Source organism: Fundulus heteroclitus, unplaced genomic scaffold (genome assembly GCF_011125445.2).
Source record: "Fundulus heteroclitus isolate FHET01 unplaced genomic scaffold, MU-UCD_Fhet_4.1 scaffold_46, whole genome shotgun sequence".
Lineage (NCBI taxonomy): Eukaryota > Metazoa > Chordata > Actinopteri > Cyprinodontiformes > Fundulidae > Fundulus > Fundulus heteroclitus.
The window spans coordinates 2407865-2432729 of NW_023396879.1; the positions used below are offsets into that span (position 1 = coordinate 2407865).

Sequence of the window (24865 nt, forward strand, 5' to 3'; positions counted from 1 at the left end):
CTGGCCCCGCCCACACGGCCCCGGCAGACTCACCTGCGTGCACGAAGTAGGCCAGGTAGAGGTCGAGCTCCTTGACGGACACGCCGATGTGGTGCGGCTGCACGCACAGACTGGGGTTGGAGCACTGCGGCGACTTGACCAGCCGCTCGCCGTCCGTGCTCTCCAGGGGAATCCCTTTGAATAAAATCACCATGACCAGGTCCAGCCGCCACACCTTGTCGGCCTGCCGCAGGCAGTCGATCCGCCTCATCTTGCCCTTCTGGTCGGGGTTGGAGAGCACGCAGCACGGCGCCTTCTTCCCCGTCACGGTCAGAACAAAGTCCTCCCTGAACTCGGGCCGGATGTCCTTACGCAGCTTGGCCAGCAGGCGGGACGCCCACTTCTGCTTGACCTCCGGCTTCTCGCTGAGCAGCTCGTCCTTCACGGCGCGCTCCTCCTCCTTGGACATGCGCTTCTCGTGCTTCTTGAAGTACTTCCTCTTGCGGGCCTGCAGGTTGAACCAGGTGTAGGCGAAGGCCCGGACGTGGGGCAGCAGCGCTTCGATGAAAGGATGGAATTCATCCTGCGGGACGGAGAGAGGGACAGAGAGGGACAGTGAGAGGGACAGCGGCAGCTGGGATTGGTCACAGAGACACACAGAGTCTAATCTGATTGGTCAGGAGGTTGGGTGGAAACAGGAAGAACAGCAGCTTCCTGTGACCCGGGCATCCACCCTGACTGATGGGGGAGAAATGTCAGAATATGCTGGAATAGCCTAGATTACCCTGGAATATCCTGGATTATAGGTTCAGTCTGAGGAAAACAGTTCAAACATTTCCTTAAAGATTCTCCTAAAGGTCCGGCTCCAACATCTGCAGCTGACTGGACTGAAAACAGAGGCGAGGATGGATGAAAGGGAACAGAACCGGCAGCTCCGGGTCGGCCGCCCAGGCCCGGTTAGACGGAGCTAATCTACAGAAAACTGCTCAGGTTTGGTTCTGGTCTACAAAACCCAAAGTTTCTGGATCAGTAAAAACATCTGGAGGTCCATGAACACCACAAACAGGACCAGAACCAGCGCTGGACTGCAAAGTCCAAACTGCCCCAGCGCCCAAACTCCGCGCCAGGACCGGGGTGGGGGGGGGGGGGGGGGGGGGGGGGGTCGGTTCTGAAGCGCCACGCTGTTACCGTGGTGATCCTGCAGGCGGCGAGCTGCTCTGACCCAAAGGTCCAGAACACGCCGACCCGCCACAGGTTGAATGAGGCTAAACGTCTGATTTGATCTTTATTGAACCGTTTTCACTCACTTCCCAGAAATAGAAACAATTTCTTCACCTTCACAATAAAACCTAACGTTGGTGTTTGGTTGTTTCCAAATCAATAATAATTGTTAGAATTATTAAACACACCTGTCCTACACAACCAGGTGAGCAGCGGCGCCTGCAGCTGACCCTAGTGGGCAGCAGCGGTACTGCATCATTCGTGGATTTCTCACCGTTTTAAATTCAACTTTAAGGAGAATAAATCGTCTCTAACAATTGATCTTGATCTAAACAGATTTATTTTTCTCCTGAATGAGTAAATGTGGGCATATTTGTGCTGAATCAGCAGGTTCTGTGAGGCCGACCACCTCTAACTGATGATTTCGTCAGCGGACTTTAACGGACCAGAACCTTCGGTTAGAACCGCGGCTCGGCATCCTGGATGAGCTCAGAAATGCATCCAGACTGATTCATCCAGGAGGACGCTGCCGATCAAGCAGCAGAGCAGCCAGCAGAACCCAAAGCGGGTTCCCCGCTGAAAGCAGGTGAAAGAGGAACCGGGCCCGGGTTCTGCAGCGGGTTCAGTTTCCACTAACAAAAGCAGGATGTTCAGTGAGTTTTCAGCTCGGAGCTCAGATATCTGGGGGCCGTTGGTAGGAGCGCCAGCTGCAGCGCTGCACCCCGCCCCCCGTTCTGGGCCTGAATACGGCACATTGTTTCTTCTTGGAGCCGCTCCAGGAGAACGGCTTTCTCTCCAAAAGTGCCTCCAGCAGCTCAGCAGCTTCTCTCTGAGCTCTCCAACCTCTGAGCAGGACCGAGGCGCCGGCGCTCCTCGTCCTCCTCATGTGTGCGAGTCCTGGGGCGGCAGCGATGAGCTCAGCTCGTCCCTCAGCGCTCCGCGGGCCCCGGTGCTCGCCGGAGCCACATTCCTGCATTCCTGACCTGCTCTCTGCGCCGTTTCACACCCCGCCTGTCCGCCGCCGCCCAGATCCCACAGGATCCGTGGCTGCGCCTCACGTTCACCCATCCCCACGCACATGTTCCCCGCCGCTGCCAGGAAACCGCCGAGAAGCTGGAATCCTCTGGAAAACCTGACATTTCATCACCGCCGGCTTTTCTCCCACATCATTCAGTGGTTCTGGTCGGGGCAGGAAAAACCCAATTAGGGCTTCTGGAAAAACAACTGCAGGAAAACTATTTCAGGAATCTATTAATAAAATCACAGATTATTATTCAAACGGCTTCAGATCAAATTAAAAACCTTTGAGAACCAGCAGGAAATCAGGCTTTAATTCCTGCAGCACACTGGATGAGTTTAGATCCAATTTAATGGTTCTGAGCATCATTGGGCCCTGTTGGTTCTGTGAAGAGTTTGTGGGGATGCTGGAGCGCAGGCAGGAGGTGGAAACCCTGACACTCACACACCGCAGAACCCCACGGACCCGCCACAGCTGCAGGGTTCTGAGCCCCAGATGTCAGCGGGTCACAGCGGGTCACAGCGGGTCAGGGTCCGGTACCGGACCGCCGCAGGTCTGCAGGCTGCTGCAGACTTCATGCAGGACATTCCTCGGTTTTCTCGGGTAAACCAGCAGAACCACAGAAATAACGAATATTTGCCACGTTGAACCTGCTGAATTTAGCGTTTCATTTAACAGAACAAAGGTAGAACCTGCTGCGAAGAAAGTTTACGTTTTTAACAGAAGCGATGAGGTGATGGCGCCCCCTAGTGGCAGCACAGGAACTGATTAAGTCACCTCCATACAACCAAAGATCAACACCTGATTTTATTCTCACTTTAAATCCTGGTGGATGAATAGGCCTGCTAATTTAATATTAATTTAAATGAAGAATTTAAACTAATCTGGAAAAAAAAATTCCTGGCAGGTTTACTTTTAATTTAAATAACATCCTTTATCAATAAAGCACTTAAAAACAACCAGCAGCTGAAACACATCCATTAAATAATAAAATAAAAACTATAATGCATCAAAACACTTAAAAGAAACAATAGAAACAAATCTAAATGTAAAGTAGTGGTAAAAGCCAAAGACTAAAAGGTTTAAAGGTGACGGTTCTGATCAGAACCACTTGTAAACCATCCAGCGGCTGAATAAAACGTTCTGCGCTGAACGCTGTCTGCTGGTGACGGCTGCTGAGGAGGATTAGCAGGAACTAAGAGTCAGTCAGATTATTGGTTTAACAGGCTGATAATCTGATTAATGCTCCTGTTTGCTGCTGCCGAGAGGAAAACCCATGCGGGCAGATTTATTCAGGCGTTCCTCAGGCGTCCTGAATTATCACCGCTTCCATCCATAAACCTGATCCCTGCAAATTATTAGAAATCCACATGGAGTAATTATTTGGGATTTAAGGAGTAAATTTACTCCTGCAGTTATTAAAGCCGGCGCTCACATTAGAAATGAATCCACAGAAGTGGATCAATTTAAATCTTTGCGTCTGATGCTGTAAATAAAAATAAAATCAGACTGAATGGCTCTCTGTGAGGATTTAATTTCCAGCTGGTCCCGTTTCTCTGAGCAGAACCAGGCCGCAGAATAAAACCTCCGCGGCTCTCAGTGCGGGTTTTACCGTCTGACCCTGAATGCAACCTGCAGAGTTTAAGTTCAGGATGAAGTGTGGGAGTCACCTCAGCTCCTCTCACACAAACAATCATTTCTGCCATTTCTCACTTTCTCTTTCAGGCCTCAAGGCCCAAACACAGATTTAACACCCAGACCCGCAAAGCTGGCAAACCCGCATCCTACCGCACAACAACCGCCGGAGCCGGAAACTGACCCGGAATAAACAATCCCGGGTTCCCTGCTTCCTGAAATCAACAGAGACCAAAGACACCAGAGAACCCGCGCCGTAAGAGTCCAAATCACGGTTCTGCTCAGACCAGCGTCCCCCTAATTATAGCCGCGAACCTGGGGGGGGAGTCCCGGGTCACCGCGCACCGGGACACCCGGTGAAATAAACCCAACCAGAACGCGTCAGAAGCCGGAGAAGTTTGGAGCCACTGGGCGCTACGCAGTCCCGGCAGGCTGGCCGCTCCCCGCCGGCCTGAGCGCAGCCTCCGCCGGGGAGCGGAGCCGCGGAGCTCCGCCGGGGAGCAGGTAGAGGGACTCACCTGGGTCAGGCATAGCGGAGAATACATATCTGTCCGCGGCGCGCAGAGACCCGGCGGCTGTGGGGGGTGGAGGGGGGGGGGGGGGTTACTGTAACTCCAGTGTGTGTGTGTGTGTGTGTGTGTGTGTGTGTGTGTGAGTGTGAGTGTGAGTGCGCGTGCGCGCGTGAAGAACTGAAAAAGAAAGTGTGAGACGGTGAGAGTGGGGGGGAAGCGGAGCCCTCCTTCTGCCCGCTTCGCTTCACATTTCCGGGCAGAGCTGAACTTCGGACCCGCCCCGGGTCACAGTCCGGACCTGTGGAGGCCCTCCGCCGGGGAGCGCACAACTTTCCGCCCACGATCCAACCTCATCTCCGGCCACGCCGCTAAAGTCCCGTTAGAGCCGCAGAGAGACGGACCGGAGGTTCTGACGGACAGCACAAAGATCCAGAACGGTTCCGAACTGCATGTCACTGAGCCAGAGAACCGCGTACAGAGGCGGGCCCCAGAACTTCTGTGGCCGCCCGGCGGTGCGCCGCGGCGGGCGTGGGGCGCCGCAGCTCCCCGCTGCTCCGGAGACAGCGGCGCAGCGGCGGAGTCCTTCCCGGGACAAGCGCTGCCGGGAGCGGGGAGAGACGGCCGGACGAGCCGGGAGCTGCTTTCCGTGAGAGCGCGTCCAGCAGGGGAAGACGGTCCGGGACGCTGCTGCTCCTCCTGCTCCTCCTGCTCCTCCTGCTCCTCCTGCTCCAACGCCGGACTCCTCCGCTGCTCCTCCGCGGACTGCGTCGCTCCGCGTGCGGCCACAGACTGATCACACGCGCCGCGGATCGATCGCGAAGAGCATCGATCTCCGCGCGCGCTGCCACAAGTATCCTGCTGCTGTGTGCGCGCGCGTGCACGAGCGCTCCAGCGTGCCCCCCCTCCTCCTCCACCACGCGCACACGCGGCCCGGGAGGACCGGCTGCTGGGGTTCTGGTCGGACCGGGTCCGGCTGGAGGAGCAGCGAAGCGGACAAAAGCCGAACCACGCGTGAAGTGGGTGAGAAAACTGGATCAGAACCGGTTCCGGTCCAGTTGGGTGGAACAGAACCACCACGGGGTGCAGAGGGAATCCCAGAACTCCACAAAGTTAGTCATCGCCGGCCGAACCTGGGCTGATATCTAAATTAGTGGTTCGGGACAGTTCGGGGGTTCTGGACCAATCAGCGTCTGGCTGTGAGGGTGGAGGCGGAGCTTATTCCAGGGGCCATCTGGGGCCACCAGGGGCCACAGCAGCAGCTCCACATGCAGGTTCTGCCGGTTCCGTCTGGACCACCTTAACCCTCCAGATTTTTATCAGAACCGGACCTGAGAGAACCAGAGTTTGGACCCGAGGACCTGGAGAGGATCGGCCTCAGCTGGTTCTTCCTCTGGGGCTCCAACAGGAGAGTCCAGCGGGCCACACAGAACCACGACACCATCAGAACCACGACACCATCAGAACCACAACACCAGCAGAACCACAACACCATCAGAACCACAGCACCATCAGAACCACAACACCATCAGAACCAGATGTCAATCTGGATCAGAACAGGATGTTAGGGTCAGAATCAACCGGGTCATCATTGGTCCATCAGAACCACGACGCCTTTCCCTGATTGGCTGGAACCATCAGGCTAACCAGAACTAAAACCCAGTTGGACCCGGTTAGAGTCCGTTTCAGCAGCTTTGGGTCAGCTGCAGGCTGGATGGAGCGCAGTGACTGGGTTCTAGGCCGGGTTCTGCTTCCAGCTGACGGGTCAGAGCCGGTACCGATGGAGACCACCGGAGTCCTCCTGCACAGAACCAGGGTTTGTTCTGCTGCTGACAAACTGGGCTCAGCAGAACCTTTGGGTTGATGTCACGTGAACCTTGTTTCATCTCAGTCTTACAGAACCGACCCGGTCCAGATTTCCTGTTTAAATCAAACCATCCCAGTTCTCTGCAGAACCAAACTGAGTTCTGCTGTTTGCATCCATATGGAGGTAATCAGAACAGAACCAAATGGTACCGCAGGGTCCACTCTGTCCAGTACGTCTGATCCGGTCCTCCAGAATCGGTTCAATCTTTGCAGATCCGGCCCGGTTCCTCAGAAATGAGCCGGTGCTGCAGAACTGACCAGCAGGTCGGTCCAGCCGGTGAGCAGAACCTCTGTTATGGACCTGCAGTGGTAGATGGTTCTGCTGCTCCTGGTTCTGGGTCAGTAGAACTGAGCCAGATTACAGCCATTAAACGGGCCTTAATCTTCATCAGAACCCATTAATGGTTCTGATTCATTTCCACCTGTGGAGCTCCAGGTGAAGCTGTCGGAAACCAGAACCTCTGATGAAACCGGGCCTGGGTTCTGCTGTGGCCCACAGAACTGCAGCAGCTCTCCCGCTTCAGGCGTAGTGTGGCGCTTCTCAGAAGGTTCTGGTTCCAAAGGAGAGTTCTGGTTCCAGAGGAGAGTTCTGGTTCCGGAGGAGAGTTCTGGTCCCAGACGGAACCACCAGGAGGAGGTAGGGTCTCTATGAACACCTGGGTTAGGGTGAACATGGCCGCCAGCAGGTGGAGGAACGTGAGAATATGAGGAACATGGGGAACGTAAAGACATGAGAACATGAAGAACGTGAGGAACGTGAGAACATGAGGATGTGAGGAACACGGGGAACATGAGGAACATGAGAAGATGAGGAATGTAAGGGACGTTAGGACATGAGGAACATAAGAAATGTGAGGAACATGAGAACATGAGGACGTGAGGAACATGAGAACATGAGAACATGAGGAACGTGAGGACATGAGGAACATAAGAAATGTGGAACATAAGAACATGAGTACCTGAAGAACATGAGGAACGTTAGGACATGAGAACATGAGGAATGTGAGGAACATGAGGAACGTGAAGACATGAGGAACATGAGGACGTGAGGAATGTAAGGAACGTGTGGAACATGAGGAACATGAGAAAATGAGGAATGTGAGGAACATGAGGAACGTGAAGACATGAGGAACATGAGGACGTGAGGAATGTAAGGAACGTGTGGAACATGAGGAACATGAGAAAATGAGGAATGTGAGGAACATGAGGAACGTGAAGACATGAGGAACATGAGGACGTGAGGAATGTAAGGAACATGAGGAACATGAGGAACATGAGAAAATGAGGAATGTGAGGAACATGAGGAGGTGAGGAATGTGAGGAACATGAGGAGAGTGAGGAACATGAGAACATGAGGAACGAGAAGACATGAGGAACTTGAGGAACGTGAGGAACATGAGAACATGAGGAATGTGAGGAACATGAGGACGTGAGGAACATGAGAACATGAGGAACATGAGAACATGAGGAACGTGAGAAATGTGAGGAACATGAGGACATGAGGAACATAAGAAATGTGGAACATGAGAACATGAGGACGTGAGGAACATGAAGACATGAGGAACATGAGGAACATGAGAAATGTGAGGAACATAAGGAACATGAGGAGAGTGAGGAACATGAGAACATGAGGAACGTGAGGAACGTGAGAAACGTGAGGAACATGAGAACATGAGAAATGTGAGGAACATAGAACATAAGAACATGAGAACATGAGGAACATGAGAAATGTGAGGAACATGAGAACACGAGGAACGAGCTGCAGGAGACCTCAGGGCGCTGCGGACCGCGGAGAACAGCAGCTCACGGCGCCATCTAGAGCCTCTGGGCTGGAACTGCATCCTGTCCTGAAGATGAACCACAAGGAACATCCAGAACCCAGAAACTGGGCTCCAGCAGAACCACGGAGGAACATCCAGAACCCAGAAACTGGGCTCCAGCAGAACCACAGAGGAACATCCAGAACCAGGAGAGGGCTCCTGAGTCCAGAAACCTGGTTCCCAGGAGAGCAGCGGGGGCCCTCAGCATCGCTCTTCATCAGACCGGGTCAGAACCTTCTGCTGTCTACATGTGAAGCTGAGGAGGGTTGATCCAAAAGGTTCTGATGTTCTCCGGGTCAGAACCACCTTCACACTGTCAGCCCAACATTCAGGGGGAACCTTAAGCTGCGATTGAACTGGGTCGGGTCCATTTTCAGCCTGAGACCAAACAGAACACAACCTGACCCTGCGGCAGCAGCTGGACTCCAGAACCAGAACCTCTCACCTAGAACCAGAACCTTCACCAGCATTCAGAGAGGAAACGGGTCAGATCGGTTCTGTGTAGTGAAGCATGTTCTAATCAGAACACCGTCACCTCAGGATCCACACAAGACCCGGGTTCTGGTTCCACCGGGTTCTGGTTCCACCGGGTTCTGGTTCCACCCAACAACACGAGCAGCCGGCCAATCACGCGTGAGCAGAAACCCAAAAATTCTGCTTGGACATCGCCATGGAGACCATGTGGGTTTGGGCTCAGAATCAGGAGGGGGGGTTCTCAACCTGCTCCCACCGAGCTGCTGCCAGGCTGGAGGGCAGCCAGCAGAACCGAACCAGAACCGAACCAGAACCGGGCCAGAACCGGGCCAGCCGCCACCAGGGGGTCAGAGGAGCAGGAGAGCCGGACCCAGAACATCTCCTGGTCCAGACCTGGGAGCAGATCGGGTCCTTCCAGATGTTCTGGGTTTCCCTGCGTCCGCCTGTCTAAATAAAAGAGAGGAGGAGGAGGAGGAGGAGGAAGAGGAGGATGAGGAGGAGGAGGAGGAGGAGGAGGAGGAGGAGGAGGAGGAGGAGGAGGAGGAGGAGGAGGAGGAGGAGGAGGAGGAGGAGGAGGAGGAGGAGGAGGAGGAGGAGGAAGAGGAGGATGAGGAGGAAGAGGAGGAGGAAGAGGAGGAGGAGGAGGAGGAGGAGGAGGAGGAGGAGGAGGAAGAGGAGGAGGAGGAGGAGGAGGAGGAGGAGGAAGAAGAGGAGGAAGAGGAGGAGGAGGAGGAGGAGGAGGAGGAGGAGGAGGAGGAGGAGGAGGAGGAGGAAGAAGAGGAGGAAGAGGAGGAGGAGGAGGACAGCCGCTCCACCATCTGTCTCCAAGACCTCGCTGGGATGCGGCTCCGTGCCAAGAACGCTCCAAACACGGAACCGGACGGTGCCAAGAGGGAGCGGAGCCAGAAGAGGCGGCGTGAATAATTGATGTGAGGGAGAACCGCAGCAGGAGAACTGGAACGTTGGGAATAAAGGAACCTCAGCCAGGAGGAGGCGCTGCAGGTCTGCGGTTCAATTCCCGGCTCCTCCACGTCTTCCCTCGTCTCCCGGCCCGTCCCTGTCAGTGAAACCCGGCAGAACCAGAGGCTTCCCGGGAGTTCTGAGCAGAACTGAAATGTTCTGGTTCTGGTTCCGGTCCAGAATCACGTGGACTCAGTGAAGGACAAACATGTTGATCTAAAATCATCAGTTTACTTCCTGTCTGGTTTCATTCCAGGTGAATTTTTCCTTTGAAACCATTTTATGCTTATTTTTCCTGAACTGCTGAATTTCATTCCTTGAAAACTTTTTTTAGCTGTTTTGTTTTAATTTAAATAATTAGAATATTTTATTTTGAAGTTATCTCTATTTTTCTGTCCAATCGGCTGCGGTTACTTCCTGTTTTCAGAGCAGCGGACCCCCTGATTGGTGGACGGGTAGTTGCAGCTCATTGGATGAACAGCTGATGAAGATGAAGATGGTCAGTTGTGAACAAACTAGAACGGAGCTCGGAACCGGAACCTCAGCGAACCGGACCCCAAAGCAACTCCTCAACTCCAAGTTCTGCCGGATTTCAGCACAGATGTTCTCCATTCTGCATTGTTTGTTGTTAATTCAGCCAGACCAGGTGTACCTTCATAGAAGGTACACCTGGTCTGGTGTTCTGTTAGCTGTGACATAATCAGGGGAGGCAGATCATCCTCTATTACCATCTACCATAGAAAGTACTCCTGGGTCAATGTGAGCTTCTGAGCTTTCTGTGTCTCTGCTCTGTCTTCTCTAACATAGAAAGTACTCCTGGGTCAATGTGAGCTTCTGAGCTTTCTGTGTCTCTGCTCTGTCTTCTCTAACATAGAAAGTACTCCTGGGTCAATGTGAGCTTCTGAGCTTTCTGTGTCTCTGCTCTGTCTTCTCTAACATAGAAAGTACTCCTGGGTCAATGTGAGCTTCTGAGCTTTCTGTGTCTCTGCTCTGTCTTCTCTAACATAGAAAGTACTCCTGGGTCAATGTGAGCTTCTGAGCTTTCTGTGTCTCTGCTCTGTCTTCTCTAAGCCCCAGTGGGTGGAGGCAGATGAGCGTTCACACTGAGCCTGGTTCTGGTTCTGCTGGAGGTTCTCCTCCCTGTTAAAGGGGAGTTTTCCTCTCCACTGTCGCTTCATGCATGCTCAGTATGAGGGATTGCTGCAAAGCCAACGACTGGATGCTGCCTGCTGGGGTTCCTTAGAGAGAACCTCTGAACCAGCCTGGAGGATCTGATGGAGACAACATGTTGGTGCTTTATAGAACGGGATTAAATTCTCCAGCAGGACTTGGAACCGACCCACACTGCCAAAGGTACCAAGTCCAGTGAGGTCCAGAGCGATACCAGAACCAACATGCAGGTGACCCATTGTTACGAATGAACCGTAGAAAATGAACAGAAGCGAGAACATATTTAATCTAAGAAGCCAGAGGGAGGCCACAGCGTCAGCGATGGACTCTCCCATAAACGCGGTGCAGGGAGAGGCGAGAGGACCCGATTGTGGACCGGATCTTTAGAACCGACTGTCAGGTTCTCGTTCCTGCAGGTTCCCGAACATCACGCAGAACATTATCCAGAACCTCACCTAAAACATCAATTAGAACCTCACCCAGAGAATTACCTAGAACCTCACCCAGGTCAGTGGTTTCATTTCCAGGTCCCCAGGAACCCGTCCTGCGTGTTCTAGGTGCTGCCCAGGGGTCGCAGACCCTGGGTTCTGCTGAGGAGGAACGTGTGGGTTCTTCTCTAAATGCCCTTGGTGTCCCCAGCCCAAAAGTAACTATTAGTTTATATATAAAGATAAATTATTATTTTGTTTTGCCTTGTCCCCAATGCAGTTTTAGAAATAATTGTTATTTTGTTTAAAATGACCATTTATTGTTTGTCCCTGGGTTGACTGTCCAGTTGTCCTACGTAACTGTCCCTTTAAGAAAGCCACGCCCACTCCTAACACCTAATTTGCATAACTGAGTGGACATAAAATATTAATTGATTGATTGTGAAAAAGAAAATATAAAGGTTTGGATTTGCCTGCCCTCTTTGTTCCTTCTGTCCATCGTGTTAACCAGATTAAGTTTCTGTTTTTATGCCTTAAATTTATTAAACTGAATATTTATTATCTATCTTTGCTTATTGATATATTAAGAGTTGTTGGATAATAAATGCAAAATGTGCGTAATTTGCATTGTGAAAAAAACTAAACCAGAAAAACAGACGACGTCTTATAGCTATATGCAGTATTTAATGTAATTAAAAATAGATTTAAAATAACGTAATAGTGAATATAATATATAATTCAGGAGAAAGTAAGAATTTATTTAAAAAAGTAATTCTCAAAGCTTTCATGCAATTTAAACAATTTAAACAAATTTAAACTGTTGTGTATCTGTGGACACATTAAATGTGACAAATCAAAATAAATCTGTTTAGCAGATTAAGCCTGATTATTATTTTCAGCCAGTTTAGAGTCTGTTGTTAGAGAAGAAATATCAAGATAAAAAAATAAAATACTTTAAAAATGATTTAAAGGAGCAATAAGTAAGATATTTACTGTCAAATCAAACCAAAAGGCACCGCATTAAAAAGAATGAGCCATGATGGACCAGGCTAGAAAATCACTGACCCTCAACATGGTCCAGAACCTTATCCAGAACCTTATCCAGAACTTTATACAGAACATGATCCAGAACACGACCCAGTACGTCACTTAGAACATCACTTAGAACATCACTTAAAACACATGTGTGGTTTCTGCCCTCGTTTCTTCCTGCGGAGGAAGGGCGGTGGAACCTGGTTCTGTTGGACCTGCAGAGAACCTTAATCCCATCTGAAGCGCCCTGAGATGTTCTCCTGAGGAGCAGAGCGGCGCCTCCAGAGGGAACCGTCTGAATTTAACAGGGTTCCACGGAGGTTCTCAGCATTCTAGGCCCTCTGAAGCAGCAGCGATTATGTGTGGTTCTCCTGAACCTTAGAACCGAACATCCCGGAGGTTCTTGAGGAACGCAGCCCGGGCTCCTGGTCTGGGGGTCTGGGGGTCGGGGGGGGGGGAGGTTCCCTCCCTCAGAGAGCGGCGCTGCGTGTTTATGGATCCGCTGGAGGAGAAGAGCTCCATCGCTGCGGAGAACCAAAATATCTGCAGAGCGCTGAAGGGAAAGCAGCGAGAGGTCAGAGGTCAGCCTCCTCACATTCTTCTTCTTCTCTTCTTCTCTCTCGCCGCCCACGCAGCTACCAGTACCACCAGAACCGGCCCGACTGGGCGCCTCCTCTGCAGAGAGGAGGAGGCCTGCAGGCGAGAGGATGCCCCCCCCCCCCCCCAGTTACACATGCTGATGTTATTCATGTTCTCTACCGCAGGAACAGAACCATGATGGTTCCTGCAGACCTGCTGCGTTCATCACAGCTCAGGTCAGCAGGGAGAACCGGGAGAACCGGGAGAACCGGACTCAGACGGTCCGGTTCTGGTGGAAACTCAGGAGATATTTACAGACATTTAAACAAAGTCTGTGAAGACGCACACACACACACGCACACACACACACGCACACACACGCACACACACACACAGACACACACACACACGCACACACACACACGCACACACACACGTACGCACACACACACACACGCACACACACACGCACGCACACACACACACACACACACACACACACACACACACACGCACACACACACACACACGCACACACACACACACACACACACACACACACGCACACACACGTACGCACACACACACACACACGCACACACACACGCACGCACACACACACACGCACACACACACGCACGCACACACGCACGCACGCACGCACGCACACACACACACGCACACACACACGCACGCACACCTGCAGGCGGGCTCAGGGTGACAGCCAATCAGAATGCGGCTCTGCTTGCACTCAGGTGACCTATCAGAAGCAGGTAGGACGCTTCCTGATTGGTCAGAACCTGCAGGCGCCCTTAGAACAGAACGAGCCTAGAACGTCATTTTTATGTGAACCTTATTCTAACAAATAGAACTGAATAAAAACAATAAAGAACAACATGAAGGTTTAAAATGCCGGATGGGATTCATTGGTTTAAAACATGAAGAACTTGTTTTCTGCAGTTCTAACAGCTCCAGAACCGTTTGGGCCGCCAGTCTGGACCTCACAGAACAGATCCCTCAGAACCAGAACCAGAACCAGAACCAGGAAACTACGGGTCCTGCCAGAAGCGATGAGCTGAGAGGAGTAAAGGTGGAGGAAGGCCGCCCCCTGCTGGCTGGTTGCAGGAGCAGCGCCTCCTCTGAGGAGTGGCAGCAGAACCAGAACCAGGACAGAACCTCTGGATGGTGTCGGTACTTCCTGAAGCTTTCACAGCCGGCCAGCAGCACCTGACCCAGAAACTGAAGCAACGCCTCGGTTCTCCTTCAGGCCTGCAGGAGGAGGCGGCTGTGAGGGGGGGGGCCTGACCTCAGAGAGGAGTGATGGACCCCGCAGGAGGCGACAGCATGAAGGATGCTGCAGGAGGAAGTGGGGCGAGGCGGCGCCATCACTCACCCCCCCCCCCCCACCTGGGCACGCAGCCAGCGGCTCTGCCACGTTCTCCTCCGCGCCCTCTGAGGAACCTTCAGAGCACGGCTGCAGCTCCTGGTGTTCTTCAGGACTTCCAGAAAACCTGGGTTCTGATGGAAGCTCACAGGTTCTGGTTCCCCTCTGAGCAGAACTCTCATTCTATGGTTCTGAAGGTGTTCTGTCGGGGCGGACCTTCAGTTCACGTGTTCCTGCAGCAGTTTGTGGTTCCTCTGAGTGCAGACCACCTCTGAGGTATAATTACCTCCCACGCTGCCCTCCTCAGATCAGGAGCTCCACATCCTCCACCTCCCAGCTCCACCTGAGCGCTCCGCCCACCGGCTGCTGACAGACCGGCCCCGCTCGGTTTGATCCGACTCCTCTCCGTCCCCTCGGCTGGAACCAGCAGCTCAGCTCTTATTTCCGCAGCGCTTAATGAGAAACACATGGCGGCTCCTCCTCAGGCCTCCTGATCCGCTCTGCCGGGGCCCGGGGGCCCGGGGGCCCAGGAGCAGCGAGAGGTCCTCCTCCGGCCTGCTGGCTGAGCTGGACCCAGGAGCAGGGAGAGACTCCTGCAGGTTCCTGCAGGTTCCTGCTGCTGATTCTGTTCCAGCTTCTTAATAAAAGAACATTTGTTGTTGTTTCTCTTGGGATTATTTTCTGTTCTACTCCTTTCTGACTAGTTTCTGCCTCTGAAGCTGCAGAGATCTGCAGGTCAGATGGAGCCTGGAAGGCAGAGCGCAGGGCCCAGAGGAAGGTCCGGTTCTCTGGGCCCAGAGGAAGGTCCGGTTCTCTGGGCCCAGAGGAAGGTCCGGTTCTCTGGGCCCAGAGGAAGGTCCGGTTCTCTGCAGTCTGGAGCCACAGCCACCATCAGACCTACCAGCATGGAGGACGGAGATGTTCCCAGCATGCAGCAGCTCTGCTGTCCCCTGGACTGCACAGGGAGGTCCAAGTACCAGCAGAACCGGTTCTGTCCGCTGACCTCTAAAGCTTAAATATGATGAAGAGAGTAGGTCCAGTAGATCCATCAGATCCAGCAGGTCCAGCAGGTCCAGCAGGTCCAGTAGATCCAGCAGGTGCAGCAGGTCCAGTAGATCCAGCGGCATCCATTCCTGGGAACGTTCTAACCAATCTGGATCCTGGATCCTGGAAGATCTGCTCAGGTGGGTCAGATCTTCGGGACGCTCAGCCTCCTGGTGTCTTCAGGAACCAGCTCCTAGCTTCACTCTTCTTCCTTCTTTCACCCAGAAAGAACCAGCGAGATGCTCCAGAACCGTTCCCCCATTCTTCCTGGAGAGCTTTGCAGAACAGTTTTCTTCTGGATCAGGAAGAGGAACCGTCTGATGATCTGATCAGGACCTCAGCAGGTGGATGGAGAAAACAGGCACACCTGCAGGCAGCCTGGGCCTGGTCTTCAGAGGAGAAGAACGAGGTGTACCTGGAGGAACATCAGGAACATCTGCACATCAGCAGCAGCTCCGGCCCAGTTGTGTCTCTGGACCTGGAGGTCCCTCAGCGTCTCCTCCAGACCTGGAGGGAACTAGATCTTCCTGACTCCATGGTCCACATGAAGCAGGAGACTTCAGGAGGACAGCCACCATCAGGGTGGAGGCCACTGACGGAGAACCAAGGCCTTCAGCAGCTGCTGCTTCCTCCTCCTCAGGTCCGTCTGCATCTCCAGCGGTGGCTGAGGTTCTGATGGTTACCCTAGCGGTTCCAGATGTTCTCCAGGTCTCCAGGGGACGTTGGCTGGTTAATCACAGACGGATCATCTGTCAGAGCCAGACCTCCAGCTTCAGAGATCTTCAGAGATCCTCTGCAGATCCTCTGGACTCTGAGCAGCTTCCCAGACTCCCGCTGATCCAGACCCTCCAGCCGTAATTTCCTGTCCGGTTCTCACAGGAATGTTCTCCGCAGCCCTGGAGGCACGTTCCAAACTCTCTTCTTCAGGGTTAAACCAACTTCCTGCAAACGTTCCCCAGCTGACAGCAGCTCCTCAGCTGGAGCTCCAGATGTTCCAGCCTGGAGACAAACAGCAGCAGGTAGAACGTCCCGACAGAACCGCTGCTGTTCTGTGTTCAACATCACTGCCTGACCTTTAATTTAGAACGTGCTCCGTGTTCTAAAGCTCAGCAGCAGGTTCTAACGCTGCGGCTGACACCAGCTGGTGGCGCTGCTGTTTATCTCTTCCTTTTCTTTTTCAGGTTGGACGGGTGGTCCTGCCCCCCCCCCCCCCGACCCAGCCTGACGTCGCTCTGCGGCTAGCTGCTAAACATTTTATGCGCTGCACATCTGCTATAAATGTTCAAACATGACCTTTCAGATTTTACCAAATTCATTGAAGCCCCCGGTAAAAATAAAGAATAAAAAACCGTTTTTAATGATTTATTACGTTAATTCCATCACAGACACCATCCTGGACACCACAGGTTGAACATGACAGTCACTGTAGAGCAAATAAAGATATAAAAGCGTAATAAATTAGAAATCTTGGTGTTATTTTTGACCAAGACATGTCATTTAAATCTCATATTAAACAGATTTCCAGAGTTTCCTTTTTTCACCTCAGGAATATCGCCAAAATTAGAAACATTCTGTCCAGGAGTGATGCTGAAAAACTAGTCCATGCATTTGTTACTTCAAGGCTGGACTATTGTAATTCTTTACTATCAGGAAGTCCACAAAATGCAGTTCAAAGCCTTCAGCTGATCCAAAATGCTGCAGCAAGAGTTCTGATGAAAATCAACCAGAGGGATCATATTTCTCCTGTTTTAGCTTCCCTTCATTTAAAATTTAAAATTATTGCTGCTCTCCAATCTGCATTGTTTGTTGTTATTTCAGCTTTTAACTTTTTGTTCTCTGTCATTTTTCTCTTCATAGAAGGTACACCTGGTCTGGCGTTCTGTTAGCTGTGACATCATCAGGGGAGGCAGATCATCCTCTATTACCATCTAACATAGAAAGTACTCCTGGGTCAATGTGAGCTTCTGAGCTTTCTGTGTCTCTGCTCTGTCTTCTCTAACATAGAAAGTACTCCTGGGTCAATGTGAGCTTCTGTGCTTTCTGTGTCTCTGCTCTGTCTTCTCTAAGCCCCAGTGGGTGGAGGCAGATGAGCGTTCACACTGAGCCTGGTTCTGGTTCTGCTGGAGGTTCTCCTCCCTGGAGGATCTGATGGAAGCTGACTTTAGACGACATGTTGAGAATTGGACCTATAGAATTTAAACTGAAGCATAATTTATTACTATCATATTTAATAAATGAGCTGTCTTTTCTTTTAGAGATAAATGAAGGTTAAATACCTAAAGAACACTTTAAAGAATTAAACGTATTGACGTCTCCCTCAGGATAAATTAACTGGACTCCAAGTTCCCACAGACTGCAACAAGCCAACATTAACTCCTGGTTTTTATGGCAACAGATCCAAAAATGTAAATCTGGTTTTAAATTAACTATTAATTATTTCCTGTCCGACCCAATGAGTAACAGACACCAAACACCGGGCAGGATCAGAACCTTCCTCTGCATGGCGGTCAGAAAACATCCGCCTCAGAACCTCTCAGAGTGTGGAGTAGCCTCAAACGTCTGCTTTTGTCCCGCTTATCAGAGCAGCGTGAGGCAGCAGGGAGAGGGTGTGTGTGCAGAGAGGGAACAGATGGGCCGGATTAATTAGGCCCTGTATGTTTAAGCAGAAAGGTATTTATTTGCGTGAGTGGCCGAGGGCTGGAAAAGGAAAAGAGCAAACAGGGAGAACTTCCTTCGCAGCAGATCTGCAGGAACGGCGACGTTTTGATGAGCTCGCAGCGATCAGGTTGCAGCGCAGAGTGGTTTCAGGGAATTCTAAATAAATCTGGACGGAGGAGGAGGAGGAGGAGGGCTCTGTGTTTACAGCCGGCTCTGGAGACCTGAAACGGACCCTCCGAATAAATAAATCCCACAGCTACAGGAAGTTCAGCTGCTTCCCCCTCAGGCCCAGTTTAGTTTTATTAGATCCAGTCCTGCAGAGATACCGAGCAATGAGACCTGCTTCCTCCTGCTTCCTCCTGCAGCTGGAAGCCTGTGAGCTGCTTCTGAAAGACGGGCCTCCTCGTCTCCTCATTACTTCAAACCAATCTGCTGCGGTTAGAGGTCTGGGTGGCTGACCTCCGACCGCCCCGCGCTGAATACACGTAGAGTTGCTCTGGTACTCCTGCTGCAGGGTGGGGCTGTCTTACAGAACCAATCAGAACCTTTCCACAACGAGGACTGGAAAACCCAACAGGCTCCATCAGCTGGAGGAGACTGGGCTGGACGTTCAGAGCTCCTCAGTGAAGCCAGTTTCACCAAACACCAATCAGCCCACTAACGTCCTGGACCGGGACAGAACCAGCCGGTCTAAATGGACCTGAGACGTGCTGCTGTCCCTGTGGACGAGCCAGAAATCTGTTTAACAATCAGAGGAGACAAAGACTGACATGTTTGGATTAAATCTGAGACTTTCCCACTTAAGGAACACAGTATCAACGGTGAAGCACGGCAGTGGCGGCATCATGCTGTGGGGCTGTGGTGCCAAGACCAGTTTAGCCTAAAACCCGATAATATCCGTCCCTCAGGGTCTGAAGGAATCATCTAATCTACTGGTAGTCCATCATGCATCATTCTGTTTGGCTCCTTCCTGTTAGTTTCTGCTTGCTGGCTGCTCACTAGTGTTTATGTGTCCGGTTAGCTTAGCAGTTAGCTTAGCGGTTAGCTTAGCAGTTAGCTTAGCAGTTAGCTTAGCGGTTAGCTTCGGTGTTAGCCGTTCATTGTAGCTCTGCTGTTCTCACCGTAGACTTTGAACATGGCTGAGAGTCACTAGGAGTGAACCGTGTTCCTGATTATGAGGAGAAGAAGAAGATCTCAGTAGAAATAAATGAGACCAGAGAGGATTTAGGAGATTTTTCCATGTGATCCCACTGAGGAGCAGGTAAGACGTTCTAACGCAGTCATTGAAAAAGGGACTTGGGGAAAGTTCGTCTCTACCTTTAAAGAACCACTAACGCCCAGATGAACTTATTTTGTTAATAATGTGTATACATGGCTGTCTTCAGCTACGCAGTAATGGCTGTTTAAATTCTACTTCTCAGCGTACTGGGGAGTTTACCTAGTGTGCAGTGCATGCTGGGACATCCTGCCACAGTTTAGGGCTTGTAGCCTAAAAGAAAGCATCGGCTCAAAGGAAGCATGTTTAGGCGTCCAGCCCTCTCTGCTGTGGATGTAGGTGTTATGGATGAGGAGCAGAGAAGCTGACCTGGTTCCAGCAGAACTCCATCAGCTAGCATGAGTGCATCCAAGGTGGAACCTGATGCTGCACAAACATGTTTAGATGAACGCTAAGATCAGGGCGGTGCCAGCCTGTGGAGGCCTAAACGCTCCCCACCATCTCTGTCCTGGTGGTTAGAAGCTGCTGCTTGGTGTGAGAGGAGGACTTGGTCTCCTGAACCATGAGGAGATGCTGATGTAATCTCTCTGGAACGTGATGGAGAACCGAGCTGTAAACTCCTCCTCCTCTGTTCTCTGATGGCTTCTTTCTCCTCCCTAAAACCAGCAGCGCTCCAACTGCAGGTTGCTCAGTGCGAGCCACAGCTAGCAAAGACTCCTGGAAACGGGTGTGTGTCAGCCTCTCCTCCTCCTCCTCCTCCTCTTCCTCCTCCTCCTCCTCCTCCTCTTCCTCCTCCTCTTCCTCCTCCTCCTCTTCCTCCTCCTCTTCCTCCTCCTCCTGCTGCTGAGGTTCTATTTCCACGGCTTCCTGTCTGTATCTGCAGATAAACTCCAGGTTCCCTGAGGTTCTGCTCTCTCGGTGTCGGCTCGGTTTAAAGAATCCAGAAAAGCCATTCAGACGCAGAGCGGCCCAGAATCCCAGCATGCACCATGTCAGCGTCACCAGCTGAGACGGCAGGACGCTCTGTGGCCTCTGCAGCCGCCCTGGACACCCAATCCACTCCTCCACCAGCAGCCTGAGAACAGCAGCCTGAGAACGGCAGCCTGAGAACAGCAGCCTGAGAACGGCAGCCTGAGAACGGCTCTGGTTTCAGGCTGAGGAGGACGGCCTCACCTGCAACTGGACCTGTCGGGTCGCTGACCTGCAGCACCACAGCACTCACACTGGAAGAACCTCCCTGTTAGAACAGCCGGGAGAACCAGGAGCTCTGCAGGAACCAGGTCTGGTTCTCAGACGGCCATGAAACAGAACCAGCGGCGCAGCAGAACCTCAACCACGGAGGAGTTGGACCTGAAGGACGGTTTGGGTTCTGAAGTGAAGCAGCTTGGAGTCTAACAACCTCATGATGATGTGGAACCAGAACCCCCCCCCCCCCCCCCCAGCTCAGTGCAGCCTCTCAACACACCCACTGAGCATGTGCAGACCCCCACGCTGGATTAAGCAGGGCGCCATCTGTCCACCGGGGGGGGGGGGGCTCATCCAAGGTGACCCTGAGGTAAAGCTGGCAACATCTGCAGGAGAGCGGCCCTGACTGCCCCCCCCCCCCCCCCTGACCCGGGGTGGAGCAGCTGGTTGGGGACCAGCTGGACTCTTTCATCACCATCAGCCTGAAAACGCTCCTAAGGTTCTGGACCCGAGGTTCTGCTCTGAGAACATGCTGCATCCTCATCTTCTCCAGCATCAACTGGCCTCTGGAGGTCCTGGAGGTCCTGGAGGTCCTGGAGGTCCTGGAGGTTCTGGAGGTCCTGGAGGTTCTGGAGGTCCTGGAGGTCCTGGAGGTTCTGGAGGTTCTGGAGGTCCTGGAGGTCCTGGAGGTTCTGGAGGTCCTGGAGGTTCTGGAGGTCCTGGAGGTCCTGGATCCCAGGATGCTCCCTCAGAGGACCTCCCCAGTGGGCGGGTTCCTGGGGGCTGCAGGGTCTCCAGCTGTCAGCCTTCCAGGTGAGCGTACCTGGTCCTGCACACACCTGGCTGCTCGGCCTCCTGGGTGGAGGAGAGCGGAGGACTCTGGCGCCTCCTGCAGGTCAGCGGCTCACACGGCGCCGCTCTGACGTCACGCCTCCAGGACAGGTCCGGTTCCGATCCAGTCATCATCTTTTACTTGATCCAGACTTATCCAGAACCTTCTGAAGGTTCTGATGTTTTTACATCATCTTCAGCCCAGTTACAGTTCCCAGACATCTAATCAGAACCAGTCTGCTGACCAGCAGAACCAGCAGAATCTCACTTCCACCGGAACATCTTTGGACTTTTGAACAGAACTCATGAGTCCACCCTTAAATAAACTCTAACCTGTCCCGGCCCGCTTCGTCGGTCCAGAACCTTTTCCAGTTCTGTGTTCTGTGTGGAGGAACCTCTTCAGTCAGCAGAGTCCTGTGACGCAGGAGCAACCTCCGGTCCAGAACACGGTGCTGGACTCTAACCAGGAGGGTTCTGATCCGCCAACATCTGGCAGCCTAATCGGATCAGCCGGGCCTGAGCGGCGCTCCTGGTTCTCTCAGGTCCATTAGTGGAATTGCTTAATCGCTCAGAGCGCTGCTGTGGAACGCTCTGATGGGATCACGGCGTTCCACAGCAGCTGGATCTGCAGGAACCGGAGCGGCTCCAGGTTCTGTTATCAGCAGAACAATCGGACCCGGGCCGCCTCCAGGACCGGCGGTCCGATGATCTGACACCAGCAGCTCCATGGAAGCTTCTGCAGACCATCAGAGGACGGCTCTGGTTCTCCTGGAGATGTTTCTCTGCAGCAGCACGGCCGGTTCTGGTCCGACATGCTCCAGAACCTCGGCTGCAGGCCGACAACATGAGCCGGAACCCAAAAGTCCAATCTTTGTTCTGGTCAGTGAAGGCAGCAGAACCAGGAGGCAGAGGTCAGCTGCTGGAGGAGGACGTGTTCTCCTCAGGAGGTTCTGCTGGTTCTGGCTGCTGCTCCCTGCCGGTCCGTTCCGGGGACAGCTGAATGAATGAAGGGTTCTGATGTTCTAGGTGGAACGGGTCTAGATGCTGGGACAGGGCGATGCCTGCAGAACCGTATCTGCTCAGAACCTTCCTGGGTCCAGACCGCTCTGGACCTCTGAGCTGCTCCGGTTCTGTAGTTCTGGCAGAAAAATGCATCATTACTGTTCTAACGCTCAGCAGGTCAGCAGGTTCTGCTGGGGAACCGGTTCTGACCCAGAGCAACAGAAGCCGGTTCAGCTTCTCTCTGGATCAGATGCACAGCAAGGCGTGAAGCTCAGAGAGAAAACAGGAATAATGAGCGGCGCCGTTTGCGGGCCAGAACGCTGACGGCTGTGTGACAGAACAGGTGATGTTTACTGAGCGGAACATGGCAGCGGAACATGGCAGCGGAACGTGACAGCGGAACGTGGCAGCGGGCCGCCGGCGCCAACGGAACCAGCAGCAAACAGCCTGCAGACTGACACCTCAGCTGGCAGCACAGGCGCCGTGGCGCCGGCCCAAAAACACGCAGCAGATGGTGTTTCTGGTTCTGGTTCCAACATTTCTCTGTCACAATCACAACAGATCCCACCTCAGCCTGGCCTCTGATTGGCTCCTGCCTCTGATGGAGGCCTGGAGCTGACCAATCAGAGCCTTTAGCCGACTCCTCAGCTTTGGGTTCAGAGGTGAAACATCAGAACTTTTTGAAACTTCTCCCTGGTTCTGGTTCCCCCCCAGCAGTGCCACTGAACCAGGTGGTGAAGTTCTGGTTCCGCCCCGGTTCCAGATCATGGCTCCAGCTGCACGGCGTTCTGCTTGGCCAGCAGGGGGCGCTTCACCAGCGAGGTCAGAACCTCCTGATGCTGCAGCTGCAGCCCAGAACCGCCTTGGTCTCTCAGACTGGACCTGGACCAGGCTGCAGCTAATGGACCGAGCCGGGTCAGAGCAGAACCACCAGAGGTCTTCTTCTATGGTATCTTCTGACCTCCAGCCTCAGGAGGCCTTCAGACGCAGAGAGCTGCGTGGCGCCTCCACGGCCTTCCTCACCAGGAACCAGGTTCTGTAGGACCTTCCTCACCAGGAACCAGGTTCTGTAGGACCTTCAGCATCAGAACCAGGTTCTGTAGGACCTTCAGCATCAGGAACCAGGTTCTGTAGGACCTTCAGCATCAGAACCACGGTACTGTCCAGCTGGGCCTCCTGCCGTCAGAACCGGTTCTCCCTGCGGACACGTCTGGATCTCCAGCAGGGGGTGCTGCTTGTGAACCGGGCCGTGAAGCAGAGGTCCGGTTTGTTGGTTCTGGGCGGAGCCGGGACAGAGAACCGGATCCGCCTCGCCGGGATGAAAGCTGCTCCTGATACTGATCCGGACCTGGCAGAGAACCCGCTCCACAACAACGGCCGCTTTGTTCTCCTGCTCCTCACACAGCCGGCCCATTACCTGCCACAGGAACCGGTTCTGAACTCAGAGCGGCACGGACCTCTGCCACACCAGAACCTGACCCAAACCCAGATAACCCATCAGCTGTGATGGGAATCAGTTTACAACTAGAACCAGAACCAGACCGGGACTAGAACCCTGGCGTGTCCTCCCAGCAGAACCTCCAGCAGAACCTTCTGCCCTGCCTGCAGATCCTCCTCATTTGGACCCAACCCAGCAGAACTGGGCTCCTAGCATCTCCAGCACCACGTCTGGACCTCTGATGAAGCCCTCACACGGGCCCACCGGACCAGAACCGAGCTGGAACACTGACCTGTTCCTTCAGTAGAACATGAAACACAGTAAATTAGTGCCAGACGGGTCCAGTTGACCCAGTTTGTAACTGAACCAGGCGTCCCTGGCCTTCAGCTAAATGGGGACCTTGGAGTGGCCTAGTCAAAGGCCTGACCATATAAGGCCGTTCCTGCTGGAAAGCTGAATTAGAACATTCTGCAGAGAGGAGCGGAACAAAGTTCCTCCCCGGCGCTGGAGAGACCCGCTGCTGAGGGCCCGGCGGGTCAGGGGCCAAAAAAATGAGCCAATCAGATCTGATCTACAAACAAGATTTCTCTATTTTCATAAAATAAATCTCTAGAGGAATCAACACGGGTCATTTCAGAACCGGATGCAGAGCGGTCCAAAGTGGGAACCGGCTGCCAGGTTCTGATGGTACCAACGGAGCGCTGAAGGAGATAAAGTTCTGAGAGCAAAGCCTGATGGAACAGTCCAGAGAACACGAGTACCTGGGTACCTGGGTACAGCAGAGAGGAGGAGAGTCTGAAGCAGGAAGATGGAGGAAACGGAGAGAGCTGATTGGCTGATCCACCTGAACCACTGTTCACCTGGAAACACTTCCATGGAGCTGCCAGCGGAGCTAGTCTGCTATTAGCATGTAACATAGAAGGTACACCTGGTCATAGAAGGTACACCTGGTCATAGAAGGTACATCTGGTCATAGAAGGTACACCTGGTCATAGAAGGTACATCTGGTCATAGAAGGTACACCTGGTCATAAAAGGTACACCTGGTCATAAAAGGTACACCTGGTCAAAGAAGGTACACCTGGTCATAGAAGGTACACCTGGTCATAGAAGGTACACCTGGTCATAGAAGGTACATCTGGTCATAGAAGGTACACCTGGTCATAAAAGGTACACCTGGTCATAAAAGGTACACCTGGTCAAAGAAGGTACACCTGGTCATAGAAGGTACACCTGGTCATAGAAGGTACACCTGGTCATAGAAGGTACACCTGGTATGGTGTTCTGTTAGCTGTGACATCATCAGGGGAGGCAGATCATCCTCTATTACCATCTAACATAGAAAGTACTCCTGGGTCAATGTGAGCTTCTGAGCTTTCTGTGTCTCTGCTCTGTCTTCTCTAACATAGAAAGTACT

At 52.8% G+C, this 24865-nt stretch overlaps 1 protein-coding gene across 6 annotated transcripts in view; it reads right to left on the reverse strand.

The window, feature by feature from the left end:
• Positions 1 to 24865, reverse strand: part of LOC105933249 (nuclear factor I/A) — a 98103-nt gene that overhangs the window by 67801 nt on the left and 5437 nt on the right. For 4 of the 6 annotated variants that reach the window (XM_036131767.1, XM_036131766.1, XM_036131769.1 and 1 more), the window contains exon 2: positions 34 to 562. In XM_036131767.1, coding sequence (XP_035987660.1) covers positions 34 to 562 — 529 coding nt within the window. Of the gene's footprint in view, positions 1 to 33; positions 563 to 4371; positions 5295 to 24865 lie in introns of those variants that run through there. The other 2 variants (XM_036131770.1, XM_036131771.1) reach the window with 2 other exon arrangements.